The sequence below is a fragment of the Geotrypetes seraphini genome, chromosome 18, assembly GCF_902459505.1.
Source record: "Geotrypetes seraphini chromosome 18, aGeoSer1.1, whole genome shotgun sequence".
Classification (NCBI taxonomy): domain Eukaryota; kingdom Metazoa; phylum Chordata; class Amphibia; order Gymnophiona; family Dermophiidae; genus Geotrypetes; species Geotrypetes seraphini.
In genome coordinates, this window is record NC_047101.1 from 32,149,529 (window position 1) to 32,168,490 (window position 18,962).

At 44.9% G+C, this 18,962-nt stretch overlaps 1 protein-coding gene across 1 annotated transcript in view; it reads right to left on the minus strand.

The window, feature by feature from the left end:
* The window catches only part of WWC1 (WW and C2 domain containing 1), a 223,179-nt gene that overhangs the window by 70,415 nt on the left and 133,802 nt on the right, over positions 1-18,962 (minus strand). The window contains exons 5-6 of the mRNA XM_033927312.1: positions 12,707-12,786; positions 568-697 (exon numbers count right to left, since the gene is read on the minus strand). Of these exons, the coding sequence (XP_033783203.1) occupies positions 568-697; positions 12,707-12,786 (210 nt within the window). The remainder of the gene's footprint in view (positions 1-567; positions 698-12,706; positions 12,787-18,962) is intronic.

An 18,962-nucleotide genomic window follows, 5' to 3' on the forward strand; every position in this document is an offset into this window, starting at 1 on the left:
AACCCTCCCTGACCATTACTCCTGGAATCTTTCCTTAAAATATTAATAAACTAATTTCTAAGTACTTTACAAGTAATCATCAGCACTAAACCTTGTTCATACCATGTCATAATTGTATTATTTTGATATTTCTAGGATCACATATAATTCTATTCTGCAACCATAACGGGCCTGGTTTGATGTCTTTTCTCACAGACACAGAATGGTAGAAAAGTCTCCAATAAATCAGTCCTTAACTTTCAAAGCAAGGTCTAGTTTAAATAAGAATGTACCGACCTGGATTTTTTTTTTTTAACCTGAATGAGAGTCTGATCTAAGACACTGAAAGGCAACATCTTTTTGTTTGTTTTATTTCTCTTTATTAATCTCTAGAGTGGACTAACATGGCATGTACGCTACCCTCTTCCTCACTGAGCCTCTGAAGGAACCTTTCTGTGCCAGCTTGTGTCAGCAGCATCACTCCTGCAACAGAAATGGCTACATCTGCGTCCCATGACCCTTGCAGACCTAACCTGCACTTTACATTTTCTGTACTGTACAGTCTATCACATTGTCAAAGTTCTGCACCTGAATGAGGGCTTGTTTCTCCTTCTCTCCGGAGCTGATGGCCTTCTTGATGGCTTTCATCTCATTCAAAATGGCTTGTGCTTCATCAAGCTTATATCCACCCTGGGTGTTGGACATTTTCAAATCAATTCTACATGGGGAATAGAGCACAAAGTCAGTCACACAGCACTGCAGCAGCCTTTAGACAGGTCCACTTGGTCGAGTTAGGTAACATTACGGTAAAAACATTATGGTAAAAGCAGTTAAAATCATTAAGGCCCGGATTCTCTACAGGGCGCCAATATTGTTGGGCGCCTAAAAAGTTGCTGCTGACTGCATGTCAATCACATGATGGCGCCCTGTAGAAAATCGCACCTCCGTGAAAGATAGGTGCTAGAAATTTAGACCAGGGTTTTCCGGGCCTACATTTCCAGTGCCTATCTTTGTTGTGAATCGCACCTACATAGGTGCTTTAGGCCGTCTTATGCCACTTCAGGCATTAGCCACACCCATAGTGGTATTAGGCAAACTGATGCACCTACATAGGCGTGATTCCAGTGTGTATTATCTAGGCGCTTTAACAGTGTCATTTTTTGCCATTTTAAACAGGTGCCGGTAGGACGCCTACCGGTGCATAAATTTAGGCACCATTTCTAGAATTTCCCCCCAAGAGGCTGCCACATATTACTAATCATTTCTATAGTGCTACTAAAAGTACACATTACATGCAGGTACTTTCTCAGCCCCTAGTGGGCTCACAATCTGTTGTTTTGTACCTAGGACAATGGGTAATTAATTCAATGTCAACTGGTCCAATTTCAAGGAGGTTCCCCACTCGACTTCTTCCATGGATACAAAAAAGTGGCCCAAATAAAGGGGCCCCTAACTCTGGACCTAGTTGAGATCATGCCCCAAAATTTTAGATATCTTTATTAGAGGTCCCAACATATCCCCTGAGAAAATGTCACCAATTTCTGAAATAGTCAAGTGGGGAGCTCTGAGTCTGGACCACTTGACATGGAACGACCCCAATGGAGTTTTAAGTGACTTAGTCAAGTGGGGAGCTCTGGACCACTTGACATGGAACGACCCCAATGGAGTTTTAAGTGACTTAGTCAAGTGGGGAACTCTGGACCACTTGACATGGAACGACCCTAATGGAGTTTTAAGTGACTTAGTCAAGTGGGGAGCTCTGGACCACTTGACATGGAACGACCCTAATGGAGTTTTAAGTGACTTAGTCAAGTGGGGAGCTCTAGACCACTTGACATGGAACGATCCCAATGGAGTTTTAAGTGACTTAGTCAAGTGGGGAGCTCTAGACCACTTGACATGGAACAACCCCAATGGAGTTTTAAGTGACTTGCCCAAGAAGTGCAGTGGGAACTGAACTCATTTTCCTTGGATCAAAGTCCTGTGCACTAATCATTAGGCTATTCTTCCACTCTAAAAGATCTAGCTGCCTAAAATAGAAGTCTCTCCTCTTCCCTGGCTAAATATTTAAATTTAAGTGATTAAAAAGAGGGCACAGCCAGGCCGGGGAAGGAGCTCAGTATGGATTCAAGGCCGAACAGGGGCTCTTTTACTAAATTTTAGTAGAATATGGACTAGAGAATGAAACGGGGACAAATTTTTCCCCTTCCCCGTGAGTTCTTTTCCCGTCCCTGCCCCATTCCTGCAAGCTCTGTCCCCATCTGCACAAATCTCAAACACTTTAAAATGATAAGTAGCAACATTCTGGAGCTCAGATTATGATGTCATAATACCTCATTCCACCAATGCCTAAGCTCCGTCCTCATCATTACAAACCTCAAACACTTTAAAATCATAAGTGTTCGAGGTTTGTCCAGTTAAGGCAGAGCTTACGGGAATGGGGCAGGGACAGGGACAAAACCTGCAAGAATAGGACAGGGAAATTGAGTTCCTGCGGGGATGGGGACAAATATGTCCCTGTATCATTGTATATAGGGATTTTCAGAAGGCGTTCGACAAAGTTCTGCATGAACGACTACTTCGAAAAATTGCGAGCCATGGAATTGAGGGTGAAATACTCATGTGGATTAAAAACTGGTTGGCGGATAGGAAACAGAGAGTGAGGGGGGGGGGGGGGGTAAATGGACAATACTCAGACTGGAAAAGTGTCACGAGTGGAGTGCCGCAGGGTTCAGTGCTTGGACCCATGCTCTTCAACATATATATAAATGACCTGGAAATTGGTACGATGAGTGAGGTGATTAAATTTGCAGACAATACGAAGTTATTCAGAGTAGTGAAGATGCAGGAGGATTGCGAAGACCTGCAACGTGACATATACAGGCTCGAGAAATGGGCCGCGACATGGCAAATGAGGTTTAACGTGGATAAGTGTAAGGTGATGCATGTCGGTAACAAGAATCTTATACACGAATACAGGATGTCTGGTGCAGTATTCGTAGAGACCCCCCAGGAAAGACACTTGGAACTACTGGTCGACAAGTCAATGAAGCCGTCCGCGCAATGTGCAGCGGCGGCGAAAAGGGTGAACAGAATGCTAGGAATGATTAAGAAGGGGATCACGCAGCCATATCAGGCCATGGTACGCCCTCACCTGAAATAATGCATCCAGCATTGGTCGCCGTACATGAAAAAGGACATAGTACTACTCGAAAGAGTCCAGAGAAGAGCGACTAAAATGGTTAAGGGGCTGGAGGAGTTGCCATTGTCACAACCCCAGTTTTAAGGCTAAGCTTGTGCCAGATAAATCTCCTCAAAACCCAGGCCTTATCCTGAAAAGGGCTGATCACTGTAACAGGTTGAACTCTGACAGACAAATAGGGTCTGAGTTCCCATTGAAACATCAGCTTACAGAACCCTGGGGAGGGGAAGAGGAGTGGGAGAACAGCCTGGAGCAGCGGGAGGTGCCTTACACAAAAGGACAGCCTAAGAGTCAGGCTCAGAGCTCAGCTAATGAACCACTGCTGGGGCCAATTAAGGCTAAACAGAAAACTCAGCAGAAGCAGCAAGTTGTTCCTCCCCCCTCACAGGTTAGGGCGTGTCCAGCTCAGGGCTTTAGAGGCTGTGCTTAGGAAGAACAAGTCAGTCTACCCTGGGTCAGCCCAGGAAGGAGGCTTGAGGGACTGGGCTCCTGAAACCCCACCAAATCAGGACATTGAAATGGCAGATGTTACTACTGTCCCTGAGGCAAACCAGCCAGCCAGCCAGGATGCCATAGAGCTGATGGATACCTCCATGGAACCTGAAGAAATCCACATGGATGAGAGTTAAGTGGAATTTCTTGACTGTTGGTGATTTAAATTTTTGGTTTTTCTTTTGGGCTGTCTGAAATGCTAGGCTCACTGCTGCAGCTGTGCCTTATTTTGGGGACAGTGAAGAAAGTGTTTGGTGCATTTTTACTTTTGCCTTTTTCTATTTTGAGAGGACTTTGTGAATGACTGTGTGAAAGGGGTAGTAGCATGGGGGAGAATCCACGTAAGATCCTCAGGGTGGGATTGTGGGGCCAATTTTTGGCAAGTTAAAAAAAATATAGTGGATTCAGCTACTCCCCTCCCCCACCAACTGTTTGTTAAGTTGGCTGGGGAAGGCCTTTTAAAGACCAGGCCTAGGCAGCACATTCCAACAGTGTTTAAAAGCAGTGGCTTCCCCCTTGTCTTTCTCAATAGCAGACTATGGACTTTTCCTCCAGGAACTTGTCCAAAACTTTCTTAAAACCAGCTACGCTATCTGCTCTTACCACATCCTCTAACAATGCATTCCAGAGCTTAACTATTCTCTAAGTGAAAAAATATCTCCTCCTATTGAAGTATTTCCCTGCAATGAAGTCATGCAAGGACTAAAACGAAAGGTGAGCACAAGTAATATGATGCAGCATGAAAAAAAGAGCAGCCTCCTTGTTTTTTTGGGAGGTCAACTTGTGCTGGTAGTTTTGTATGTACACCAATTTTATATTCTCAAATGTATCTACAGAATAGGATATTCAATTTCGTAAAAGGGGCCCTTAACCCCTCCCCCTCGATTAAGGTAAAGGAGATTAATTTTCACACCTCTAGCCTGCTGCCACACAAACATCATATAATGAAATATCTTGAAGTCTTATTATAGATACATCTCTTTCAACGAAACCACATCTCAAAGGAGTGCCGAGACATTTACATAAGTTCTTCAATTCCTCAAATTTTCATATAGTGATTCAAGCTTTTGTGTATCCACTATTTGATATTGCTTTGACACAGTTCCTGATTGGTGTAGCCCGTCTTTACTACAGGAAGAGGCGGTAGGAGCAGACCGCGAATGAGTGAGTTCACCATTCGCGAACCGCAAATTCTCAGGGGAACACTGTATATTGGTATTAGAACCCTAGTGTGTGTCTAATTAGGAAAAAAACGTGCACTAAGGACAACTAAGGCAAATTGTAACCTGTAAACTCTATATTATGTTTATTGGTATTAGACCCCTAGTATATATAGAATTAGGACACAACCTTGTATCGTAAACTTGTACTGTAATTATGTTATACTGCAACCTGTTAAGTGTATTTTTTGCATGTTTAAAATGTAACCCGTTCTGAACTCTGGGGAAAACGAGATAGAAGACGAATTAAATAAATGATTGCCTCTTTAGTAACCAGTGTTTGCTGGGCTAGTGCAGTCAGCAGAGACCCAGCTGTGTCCTCACGATGAAGAGCTCTGTTCCTCTTTTAGCACTTCTCCGTATCAGTTCCCCGAGTTATGCAAGAGCTCTGCTCGCCAGCCAGGAAACCGTCCCCTGTCCGTTCACTCACTCTCTCTCTCTTTTCAGAAACAATGGCCTTAAGGGATGGCAGGAGTGAACCAAAGCTGTAGAACAGGTTTCACCACGGTTTTAGCAGTGACATTGGAACAATAGGGGACATTCTTATTAAAGCTTCACGGGAAACAATTTTGAGCTATTATGTGACAAATGAGTCAGCCTGGAAGCATTCCCGTAGGAACTCTGCAGTGAAACTCACATTTATGTCTCAATTTCTGAACCAGACTAAACCAGGGAGCTGGCGCACTGCCCCCCACCTGTTCTTGCCTGAGAGAAGACATTACACATTTCAGAGCACATTTCAAGCCACGGCGTGTCTTATTAGTGGCAAAGTGGTCTCATAGTTGCAGTAGGGGAGAAGAATTTCAGGGACAGTTTTCTATTGAGCTATTTCTATGATATCCAAATGCTGGAAAGAATTCTAGAACAAGGTTGATCGGGCTGCATTTTAATTCTTGCAAAGCTTTGTACTGGAATTGCCAAATCATGTAACCATATGCACAGATAGCACAGAATGCAGTGGTTAGACTTGGTTCCATATGTTCCAAGTTTGGACATTTGCCACTTAATTCTATAACCTTGCGCACCCAACTTAGCATACAGGTTATAGATTCAGCTCAGTTATATGCATAACTTAATATGAGTTGGTACTGATCTTAACAACCAACAACTGGTAGTTACTGTTAATAAGCATCAATTAGCAGTTATATGCTCATATGAACATAAGAAGTGCCTCTGCTGGGTCAGAGCAGAGGTCCATCGTACCCAGCAGTCCACTCACATGACGGCCCAACAGGTCCAGGACCTGTGTAGTTATCCTCTATCTATACCCCTCTATCCCCTTTTCCTTCAGGAAATCATCCAATCCCTTCCTGAACCCCAAAACTGTACTCTGTCCTATCACGCCCTCTGGAAGTGCATTCCAGGTGTCCACCAACCTTTGGGTGAAGAACTTCCTAGCATTGGTTTTGAATCTGTACCCTTTCAACTTTTCTGAATGCCCTCTTGTTCTTTTATTTTTTGAAAGTTTGAAGAATCTGTCCCTCTCTACTCTCTCTATGCCCTTCATGATCTTGTAAGTCTCTATCATATCCCCTCTAAGTCTCCTCTTCTCCAGGGAAAAGAGACCCAGTTTCTCCAATCTCTCAGTGTATGAAAGGTTTTCCATACCTTTTTTTAAACGTGTCACTCTCCTCTGAACCTTCTCGAGTATCACCATATCCTTCTTAAGGTACGGCGACATATTGGACGCAGTACTCTAGATGCGGACACACCATTGCCCGATACAACGGCAGGATAACTTCTTTCGTTCTGGTTGTAATACCCTTCCTGATTATACCTAGCATTCTATTCGCTCTCTTGGCGGCCGCTGCACACTGTGCCGACGGCTTCATTGTCTTGTCCACTATTACCCCCAAGTCCCTTTCTTGGGTACTGTCACTCAATAGTATCCCTCCCATTGTATAATTGTACCTCGGGTTTTTGCTTTCTACATGCAAAACTTTACATTTCTCTACATTGAACTTCATCTGCCATCTCGTCACCCACTCCCCTAGCTTGTTCAGGTCCCTTTATAATTCTTCACAGTCCTCTTTAGTCCGAGCACCACTAAATAGTTTGGTGTCGTCTGCAAATTTTATTATTTCACACTTCTTCCCTGTTTCTATATCATTTATAAATATATTGACCTTATTCTATACAATATGCACAGAATCCATAATGTGGAAACTGCAAGGGGGCATGAACTGGAGTGTGTGGGTGGGTTGGGGGAGTGGACTGGGGTGTTTGGGTGGGTTGGGGACGTGGATGGGTATGTGGGTGAGTCAGGGCATGCCAAGGACTTGCGTGCACATGTTATAGAAAACATGCAGTTAAAGAGCTAACTCCTATCGGTTAGGTGCCAGAACTTACACCAGCCTTTGACATGGCCTAAGTGCTTGTACCTAAAGTTAGGAACGTAAATGTGGACCTACACTAGTGTTCCATAACCCGTTACAGATTTGACCTGTGGACTGGCATTTTAAAAAGGACATCCAGTTCACAATATAGACACCCATCTCATAATCCAATCTGACCTAAGCAGCAGATTTGACCTAGTAGGCTTCGATCAAATGTCCGAGATCTTCAGTGATTTTGGATTAAGTGGCCCAGTCCTCTTCCAATTCTAAGGCTTCCTAACCACTCAGCATTATGTTGTATGTAATAATAGTGAACTTTCTGACAGCTGGCACCCTCCCAGCGGGGTCCCCTATGGATCACCACTTTCACCTTCAGTGTTCAACCTTCGAATGCAATCCCTGGGAGCCAACCTAGATCTCGCATGAATAAAACATTTCACCTATGTCAATGACACAACGAATATGCTACCTTTAACATCTGCATTAGCCAACACCCTCACCACTGTTAAATAATGTGTCCACATCATAGAAAACTGAACCTCAATCCACCGCCTCAAACTAAATAAGAACAAAACCAAATTCCTTGGCTAGGACTCTCAACTGACCCACACTACACTCCAAGAATTACAGTAGACACAGACTTTCCACTAGAACTACAATCCCGAATCTTAGAAGTAGAAATTGATAACCACCTATCCATGAAGAGTCATGTACAATTAATAATAAAACAATCTTTCCTTGTGCTGAGAAAGCTAAAATCCATTAGAAAAGACTTCAAAACAGAGGTCTTCCGAATCATAGTACAATCCCTAATCCTATCTTGACTAGACTACTGTAATGTAACACTAGTTCTTTGCTCTAAAATGTTGCTATTGCGTCTACAACTGGTTCAAAATGCAGCAGTAAGACTCATATATGGACTATGGAAATCGAAAACACCTACAGCCCTACTATATGAAACAACATTGGCTAACCATAATCGCAAGGATCAAGTTTAAATTTGGCATCACTGCCTTTAAGATCCTGACTACCTAACAAAGTTGGCCATCCTACTCCAGGGTGCCTCCAACAGATATTCCACCAGAAATCTATCCCAGCATGCAACAATAATATAAAGTCTACCAGGAAAATACCTTATCCATTCATTATCAATTAGCAAAATGCTGGAACCAGCTACCACTTACACTACGATTTTGTGACCACTATCTCAGATTCAGAAAACTTTTAACAGCATTTCTGTACCAAGACAGAGAGCCAACCCTGAAGTAACTGAAATGGTAATTGTAAAAGTCCATTTCTAAACTGTCTACAATTCCTGGGACATAACGATGGGCCAACGATGGCCTACTTGAACTTGTAACTATGAATTTGTAACTGTGACTTAACTGTATTAGTTACTGTACTGATTTACCAAGTCAATCTGTCCATTGTAACTTCCTGGGTAACTGACCCAACCTCTTGTAATGTAATCTAACCTTGAACTGAATAGGTAACGGTGGAATAAAAAACCTTATTAACATAACATATGCCTTCAATGTTGAAAAGTCTTAATGAAGCCATGTCTCTGCATGCTTTCCCTATTTGTTTCTTATTAAAGTGGACTTCAAATTTAAGGAGTAGGAAGGGCAACGTCACTTTTAGCTCTCTTTTCTTCCTCCTCATTTATAATCTTAATGTATATTTTCTTCAAACCGCTTAGAACCTAACGGATGTAGCGGTATATAAGAAATAAATTACATTACATTACATTACTCCTCCTCATTTCCTGTTTGTCAAGCCTCCAATTTGCAGAATTCCCCAGGATGTTATCTTTACTACAGTGCCAAGCAATGATGTGGGCTACAGGATATAGAGCACTCCATGTAAAACAAGCAATAAGTAAAATCTTTGTTTTAGCTTGTTATGCAGTAGCTCACCTACTAGAAACGACATTAAAGAAAAAGAGTATCCTATGGATTCTGAAGCCAATTTTCTTGATTTCTATACTTGAAATTAAGATACATATAAGGATTTAAATGCCTGAAAATGTTTGGCCTGAACTGACAGCTCAACAAAAAATAATGGAGACTTCACAGGTCTAATTTTGAAAATGATTTCAGAGACTTCATGGTGACTAGATAATGTATGGAACGGTGTGAACCAAAGATATCTAAAGTGCAAGGGTCACAAACTGTTCTGTGAACATAATTTCAATGAATACAAGCAATCTCACAAAACATCAACCTAAACTCTGATTGATCCCCAAAAAGCCTCTCATGTATGCATCTAGGGTTCTATGTTGTGAAATTTCCTCTCCATGATGCACACTATGTAAAAATTAATTCAATTCTGAAATTTATATATATATATATATATATATATAGGCACTACTCAGCAGCGGCGAGGAATTTCTTTGGCTGGAGGGGCATCAGCAACCCTGCCAGCCATTCAATGGGAGCTGCACATTTGGAGGGGGCCTGAGCCCAAGTTGGGGGGGGAGCTGCCCTCACTGTGGTTATGTCACTGCATATAACATGACCATACCAAGTCAGGCAGAGGGGAGTCTGAAACTCAAGAATAATTTTTCCTGACTCCCAGTCCCACACTCTGATTACTAGTAAACTCCTTCTTTACTGGCCGTACAATACCATTCCATCACCTGTAGCTATATAACTGACAGCTAAGCAAGAAATTATACTCCAGCATAACTCATAGATCTCCTGTGTCACTCAAAGCGCTAGTTAGGACCTACCAGCAACATGTTCACTGCTCTCTTGCAGAACCAGTCACTGAGGGACCAAGCAGATGGCTTGTGCACTGAGGAAAGTTTTATTAAGCATCTTCCCCATTGACACAACATAAGAACAAAGCCTTGGCACATCTGGCCAAGTTTCTTACAGTATTTAGGACTATAAAACATGGGACCTCTTTGATGTGCTCTATTGAAGGGGAGCTCCATACTCCTGTTACCTGGTACAGATCTGTTAGGGAGAGAGTGGCCATTTTACAATGTTTCACCATGTGGGTGGCTCCGTTAATCCAACTGCAGTAAGAACGGATGATGATGTATTGGTTGCGCTGATGGAAAAGGCAGTTGCTTCTCACATACTTACTGAGTGGCACTATAGTCAATAGTTAAGAACTGGAAGGATTTCACGTAGTTGAATTTTCATTTTTGGTAGGAAACTGTGTACCTCTTCTATAAGTATGAAGCTAACCTAGCTGAAAGGTCTAGTAATAAGGCCTCATTTAAGGATGTTTGGAGAGGGTTTCGTTAACAAAATGTGTGTGATGGAATGACTGACCTGCCAGACAAATGGAAGGGAGATGGTGGGGGGGTTGGGTTTGGGAGGGAGGGATGGGTAGATCATGACATGTTTCTGTTAAAAATTTCCTATTGTTTACATATGTTTATAATATATTTGTGTTGCATTTCTCTGTAAGTTGATATAAATGAATAAAGATTGAACTAAAAAAAAATATATATATATACTAGTCTTATAGCCCGTTACATTAACGGGTGCTAGAATATATGTGTGTGTGTCTCTCTTTATTTCTTTCTCTCTCTCTCTCTCTCCTTAGCCGCTTTCTTTCTTTCTGTCTTTCTTTTTCCTTGGCTGTCCATCACCACCCCTTGCCTGCTCCCCCTGTCCATTCTCCCTTCCTTTTACCTCCCCTGTGTCCACCACCACCCCTTCACAGGTCTCCTTATGCAGCAGCAGCCCTTCTCCCTTTGTTTTACCTCCCCCCTGTCCAGCAGCACCTTCCTTCTCCCCCTGTCCAACATTAGGCCTCCGTTCCTTTTTCTTCATCCCCCCGTCCATCAGCACCTCTTTCCTTCTCCCCCTGACCAGCAGTAGGCGTCCCTTCCTTTTTCTCCCCCCCTCCTCCTTCTTATCCCTATGATACACTTACCTTGCTCTGCCTGTGATCAGAGGCTCCCGACAGCCGCCCAGTTGCACCCATTGGAAAAGTTCCCTCTGCGGCATCCCGCACCCCTCCTGACGTGACTCCCGCTGTCCCGCACCTGCCCCTGTGTCTTTCTTCTTGTCTTTCTGTGTCCCTCCCTCCATCTGTCTGTCCAAAGCAGCATTTCCTCCCCCCACACCAGTTCCCTGTGCACCTGCCCGTGTCTTTCTTCTTGTCTTTCTGTGTCCCTTCCTCCCTCTGTCTGTCTGTCCAAAGCAGCATTCCCTCCCCCCACACCAGTTCCCTGTGCACCTGCCCCTGTGTCTTTCTTCTTGTCTTTCTGTCTTCCTTCCTCCCTCTGTCTGTCTGTGCAAAGCTGCATTCCATCCCCCCACACCAGTTCCCTGTGCCTGCATTAGCGTTTCCTCTACCCTCTTTCCCTTCCCACAGTTGTCGCGGGCCCGAGTCATTTGGCGGCCCCCCCCTCTTCCCTTACCGCGGGCCCGACTGGCGATTTAAGCAGCGTGTTAGCAGTCTTCACACGCTGCTTCGGGCCCTTCTACTGCCCTGATTTGCTCCGGACGTGCCAGAGTAAATCAGGGCAGTAGAAGGGCCCGAAGCAGCGTGTGAAGACTGCTGACACGCAGCTTAAATCGCCAGTCGGGGCCGCGGTAAGGGAAGAGGGGGGTCGGCAAATGAGTCGGGTCCCGGACAGCGGTGCTCCACGTAGCTGTCGGCCAGAGGCGCAGTCACGCTAGCCTAATGCCGTAGGAGCGCGTTTTGGTGCAGGCCAGGCTCTGGGAGAGCTCACGCAGACCTCCATCACGGAAAACAGCACTACCAGCCAAAGTTTATTTTTAAAGTTTAAAGCCGCTGCGGCGGCTCCTCGCACTATCGCTGTCTGCGTCGGAAGCCTTCTCCGACGCAGGTGTGGCTGATGAGAGGAGCCGCCGCAGCGGCTTTAAACTTTAAAAATAAACTTCGGTCGGTAATGCTGTTTTTCCTTGATGGAGATGTGCGCGAGCAGGGAGGCGAGTTCCGTAGCGGAAGTAGGTGAGAGGGAGCATTAGAAGTGGATTGGCAGCTGCCAGAGCCCCTAACTTTGTTTCTTTAGGCAGCCCCGGTTGTTTCCTTTGATTCAATGTTCATTAGGGTTCGCCGGTCACCGCACCATGAGAGCTGCTACCCTTAGCTGGTTTTTTTTGTTTGTTTGTTTTTGTAGTTGAAAGCCTCCGCCGCAATTAGGGTTCGCCGGCCGCCAGCACCGTGAGAGCCGGGTGAGAGCGGCGACCCCCAGCTGTGTATTATTTATTTATTTATTTTTAGTTGAAAGCCGCCGCTGCAGCTCCTCTCTCGATCCTGGTGCAGTTCGAGAGAGGAGCCATGGCGGCAGCTTGAGCATAAGCGCGATGGACGCAGAACCATGCACAGTGAGAGCCGGGGCCACGCATGCGCACTCTCATGTTCGCGACAGATCAGGGAACACGTTTTTTTTAGTGCGCATGCGCGGTCTAGCATTTTATTATATTAGATATATATATATATATATATATATATATATACACACACACACACACACACACACTTACTGCTTCAGCGTCTGGAAGCCATTCTCCTTATAGTTCAGCTCCTGCTTCATGTAGAGGACCTCTCGCTTTAGTTTATTTACCTATGGTGAGAGGTAGACAAGAACCGTGTTAATATTATACACCTTCTAAATTGTTTTATTACCTGATAATTTTCTTTCCTTTAGTCACAGCAGATAAATCCATAAACAAGTGGGTTGTGTCCATCCACCAGAGATAAAGAGCAACAAGCTAAGCTCTGTCACATATAGGATGATATGTTCACTGGTAAGAGTGTATTCCTTGTAACAAAGCAGAAGGATCAACCCTCCTCCTCCTCACACTGTGATATCACACAGCTAGCAACTAGTTGCACATCCAGCAGACCCCATGTTCTAAAATTTAAAAGAGCAAAGGAAGACCAAATAGCATAATTAAAAAAACAAAACAAAGGATGGGACCCTGGACTCATCTGTTGCGACTAAAGGAAAGAAAATGATCAAGTATGAAACATCATTTTTTTTCTTCCTTGTCATCAGTAGCAGATGGATCCAGAGACAAGTGGGATGTAGCAAAGCAGACCTCAGTAGGGCGGACCCGAAAAAAGAACCGCCAAAGAAGGATATACCATCCACCATGAATTGAAGGATGGACCCAGAAGGACTGCTGTACTCAAAAAATAATATCAAGATCGAACATTGGAAGGATCTCTACCCCGGACAAAACTCAGTGTCCCACCAAAGGAATGGCCAGAAGCTGTGTGCTAAGTCTCCAACAAACAAGATCCTTTCTACTCAATGCAAAGAACTAGACCATTAGGCCAAGCGTACCAAAGGTCAATGACAAATAAATCAAACCCAGGTCGCCAGAGTACTCCGAGCAGAGAAAGGAGTGTCCTCTGAGATGTTAAGACCGAATCAAGCTGAAAGGGAGTCCAGGCAAGAAGGCATACACACACCCCTCCTAGAGAAAGAGCTGTTATTTAGAAGGTGTATAATACGCCCCACAGGGTCTTCCAAGCTGACTTCTGTGGCGCACCCCTGCCATGAACTGCCTGAGGAGCAAACAAAATGCTGATACCTACCACAACTGCCAAAAAGGCTCCCACTAAACATATCAATCAAAGCCTGAATATCATCAAAGCCCTTAGGCATAGAAATACTGGGTTAGACCCACGTGCCATCCAGCCTAGCAGTGTAGGACAGTGGCGATAGCCCCGTCCTTGCGATAGCCCCACTGTGTCCAATCTGGTGTTCTCCAAAAACGAGAGGAAACTACATGCAGTCCGGATTCTGGGGGAAGAATTGCTTCTCTCCAACTCTGTCTACCTTCCCCCTTGCCAGCATGCATAGTAACATAGTAATATAGTAGATGACGGCAGATAAAGATCCGAATGGTCCATCCAGTCTGCCTAACCTGATTCAATTTAATTTTTTTTTCTTAGCTATTTCTGGACAAGAATCCAAAGCTCTACCCGGTACTGTGCTTGGGTTCCAACTGCCGAAATCTCTGTTAAAACCTACTCCAGCCCATCTACATCCTCCCAGCCATTGAAGCCCTCCCCAGCCCATCCTCCACCAAATGGCCATATACAGACACAGACCGTGCAAGTCTGCCCAGTACTGGCCTTAGTTCAATTTTTAATATTATTTTCTGATTCTAGATCCTCTGTGTTCATCCCACACTTCTTTGAACTCAGTCACAGTTTTACTCTCCACCACCTCTCTTGGTACCGCATTCCAGGCATCCACCACCCTCTCTGTAAAGTAGAATTTCCTAACATTGCCTTTGAATTTACCACCCCTCAACCTCAAATTATGTCCTCTGGTTTTACCATTTTCCTTTCTCTGGAAAAGATTATGTTCTACGTTAATGCCCTTCAAGTATTTGAACGTCTGAATTATATCTCCCCTGTCTCTCCTTTCCTCTAGGGTATACATATTCAGGGCTTCCATATGTCTTCTCATATGTCTTCTGGCGCAAGTCTCCTATCATTTTCATTGCCCTCCTCTGGACCGTTTCAAGTCTTCTTACGTCCTTCGCCAGATACGGTCTCCAAAACTGAACACAATACTCCAAGTGGGGCCTCACCAATGACCTGTACAGGAGCATCAACACCTTCTTCCTTCTACTGGCTACGCCTCTCTTTATACAGCCCAGCATCCTTCTGGCAGCAGCCACTGCCTTTTCGCCTTTAGATCTTCGGACACTATCACCCCAAGGTCCCTCTCCCCGTCCATGCATATCAGCTTCTCTCATCCCAGCATATACGGTTCCTCATTAAATGAACACATCCCTTGTAATGCTTTACTAGCTACCCAGCTGCTGGGAACTAAAGATAATCCCCCCAGCATGCCATCAGGAGGAGTCTCTGGATTCCGTATCCTGGTATTTTACCTTAAAGGAGATTGTACCCCCACCAAGAAAATTGATGAGATACAACAGCACCGCCTTGACACAATGTGGGAGACAAGAACAGAAAGAGTGACGGATAAGCCACAATTATAGCAAACCAGAGAGGGACCCAGAGAGACAGGCGTGACTGAAGACTCAGGGGACTGAACGGCCTCGTGAAGACTCCTCCACACCCCTGCTGCGTAGCCAATACCTCATCGCTGCTCAAGCAGGGAGAAGGCCTGAATCCCTGAAAAGCAATGCTGGGAAACCTTCCCGCCAAACTTGCGCTACCTTTGTTCATACACAGTAGCTGCGGGAAGGATCTTGGAGAGCCGAGATGCACCAAAGTGCAATGCTAGCCCTAGTTAACCAGCATTTATGATTTATTTAACGTACACTAGGAGGCCAGAGTTGAACTAAAGCCACGAGGTCCGTGACTAGAGGGCCTCTCCCCTGATCTACAACATGGGAGACTGCCAGAGAAGCGAATCAGCATAAAAAGGTAATGCCAAAGAAAAAGCAAGGAAAATACTCACTGCAAGCAGTTAATCCCAATCACACACACACCACTGCCTTGAACACCCCTCAGTCCATTGCACTCCCTCTGGGTTAAACTTTTTTTCCAATGTGAGGAGTGGAGGATAACGTTAGAGGGGGCTACCAGGGAGGGATAGGGAGCTGGCACCACCAGCTATTCCTTCAAAGGCACCCAGGCAGCCTATCCCATAGCTCAACCAAATTAACATAGCTAAACCAGAAGCCCAGTTGAGACCAGCATAGCCAGACTTAGCCGCCGTTAGTGGAAACAGTAGATAAGACCAGGAGCAAGAGATAAACCATCCATCCACCCACGCAGAGTTTGGGAAATCTGGACCCCCCTAGACAGATGCCCTCCTGCCCGACACGATGTGGAGGAAAGCTTTTCAAAACCCGGACAAAGTGCCAGACACCTGGACATATCCTCAAAAGGAGGCCATGTCTAGGGAAGTCTGGATGTCTGGTAATCCTACACCCACGGATAGAGAGAATACTGTCTTACCATTGAGCAAACCATCCCTTAGGTGGCAGAGCTCAGCTTGGTGCTCTCTATCGCCACCTGCTGGTGGGATGGACACAACTCACTTGTCTCTGGATTCATCTGCTCCTGATGACAAGGAAACAACCTTGAACATGGATTTAGCACAGGTTCTACAGAATCTCAGATACTGTACTTGCAGGAAACTAATTAATGCATTTAAATAGAAAGACATTTTCCTCCAGAATTTTGAGCCCAATTTCAAGAGTTGTACATTCCTGGCTGATCCCTGTTGCAACATCTCAGGAAAGAGCTGCCTTCACATTCAGAAGGGGGCAGGGAGGAGACTGTCAGGCAGAAGCATATCTCAGACTTCGTAGGAGGGTGCCATCATAGAGGAAGACCCCATCAGGGAAGAACTGATCTCAGAGACTGTGCAGTGCGAGTTGATGATAGAATGAGTTATACAACTATGAGCTCAGCATTCATATGTATTTAGGAGGAAAATGACATCTGTTACCTTTACTGCCACTATCAATGGAAGTTCAGTAGCACCTCCAGACAGCGCTATATAGACCACCTCAACACTACCTGGATAGTTCTGGGGCAGCAGATGGACAAAGAGGCAAGTTTTACAGAAACGAGCAATATTCAGACTGCTGTGTGAAGAGCTATCCGGTATCTGGATAACAAAAGAGCTGCCACCAATTTATCAGGGTAGTTGTCTGAACAGCAGATTGAATACGATAGCTAGCTGGATAATTTCTGCCGCTATCCAGACCACCATTAACCAACTGCATCACGTGACTGCGTTAAAGCCACGGCAGAGCAATGCTGTATAAACGGGACAGATACATACAGGTAACAGTAGCCAGGCTTACAGAGGGACACGTCCATTAAAGAGTGCAGAGAGCTATTTCACCTACGCCTACACAAAACACACATTTTTCCTCATATTAGCTGACAACAAAACACTACTTGTTCTTTTGATAAAAAGGAATCCGGTGGCATCATTGCTACAAAAGCCACTTTGAGAATGAGGAACTTACGGATGTCCTCTTACACCACATCGAATGTCATATTTGCTTATTTAAAAGCAAACTTTCGTCCTGACATAAGGGAGGCATTGTGCCTTCCCAACCTTAAACTACATCGACTTCGATTTCCAGCCAAAAAATAAAGCTGTTGCACTTGCAGACACCAAGGTGGATAATTCAGGAAGCACGAGGTGTGTTCTTTCTTTGTGTGACATCAGCTGGCAGCGGTTGGACTACAGAAGGCAGCTCACGTTTTACCAGCTAATTTCGCTGGGCAAGTCTCAGAGAAGGTCACAAGAGGCTTAACAAAGTTCAGCCACTGAACCCAGTCAGGAAGAGGGCATGAGAGGAACAAGAGTTCTGGAAGCTTCAAAGAGAGAAAGTCCAAAGCGTTCCCTCTCTAGGGGCAGGATGCACAAAGCTCCGGCAACCCGGTAAAAAATACTAGGTTGGAAGAGATTTTGTTTTGCCGGGTTATGCGCAGCACAAAAAACATGCTAATTAAATGCACGCTATTAGGGCTGAGTAGCCCAGTAAAAGGGAGAGGAAATGTGGCTGGCGCCTGCGCAGAAGAGCTAACAGATAGACACGGCTCTTCTGCACAGGCCCAGTACAGCTCCTGATCGCTGGAGCTCACAAGCAGCTTTTAAAAAGTGGGTTTGTTATCATGCCGCTGTACCAGGCCATGGTACACCCCCACCTGGAATAATGCGTCCAGCACTGGTCGCTGTACTTAAAGAAGGACACAGTACTACTCGAAAGGGTCCAGAGAAGAACGACTAAGATGGTTAAGGGGCTGGAGGAGTTGCCGTACAGTGAAAGATTAGAGAAACTGGGCCTCTTCTCCCTTGAAAGGAGGAGACTGAGAGGGGCATGATCGAAACATTCAAGATAATGAAGGGAATAGACTTAGTAGATAAAGACAGGTTGTTCACCCTCTCCAAGGTAGGGAGAACGAGAGAGCACTCTATGAAGTTGAAAGGGGATAAATTCTATACAAACGTGAGGAAGTTCTTCACCCAAACAGTGGTGGAAAACTGGAACGCTCTTCCGCAGGATGTTATAGGGGAAAACACCTTCCAAAGATTCAAGACAAAGTTAGACAAACGTACGCAGGTAAGGCTAGTCTCAGTACGGGTGCTGGTCTTTGACCAGAGGGCCGCCGCATGAGCGGACTGCTGGGCATGATGGACCACTGGTCTGACCCAGCAGCGGCAATTCTTATGTTCTTATGTTTAAACACCAGATATGGATGTAGCAAACAGCTGCATTCTGACCATAGGAGCGGGACAAACACATAACAGATGCACAAACCAATATCAGCAGCTCCACACCTGCTGAAAAATTTGACCCAGTAAGAGGTCGGCATTAGAGAATGACACGGTGAAAAAATTGGTCCCCGTCACCGCCCCGTCCCCGTCTCACCATCCCCGTCACCGCCCCGTCCCCGTCTCACCAACCCCGTCACCGCCCCGTCCCCGTCTCACCATCCTCTTCACCGCCCCGTCACCGCCACTGCCATCCCATTCACCGCCCCGTCACCGCCACTGCAATCCCATTCACTTTTCTTTATTTACGTATAAAGGAAACATTCTTTAAAACTTTAAAACTTAGTTAAATATTAGTTAATAACTATACAAAAACAAAACACGCAGAGAAAAAATTAATTAATAAAAATTCTCAAAACTGACACATTTTGATCACTAAATTTAAAATAGTTATTTTTCATACAGTTTTTCAATCACTAATCTTCCACCACCCCTGGGGCTAGCAATGCAAAAACAAACACGACATGTACTTTAAATGCTGCTACGGCTGCAAGTCTCCCCTC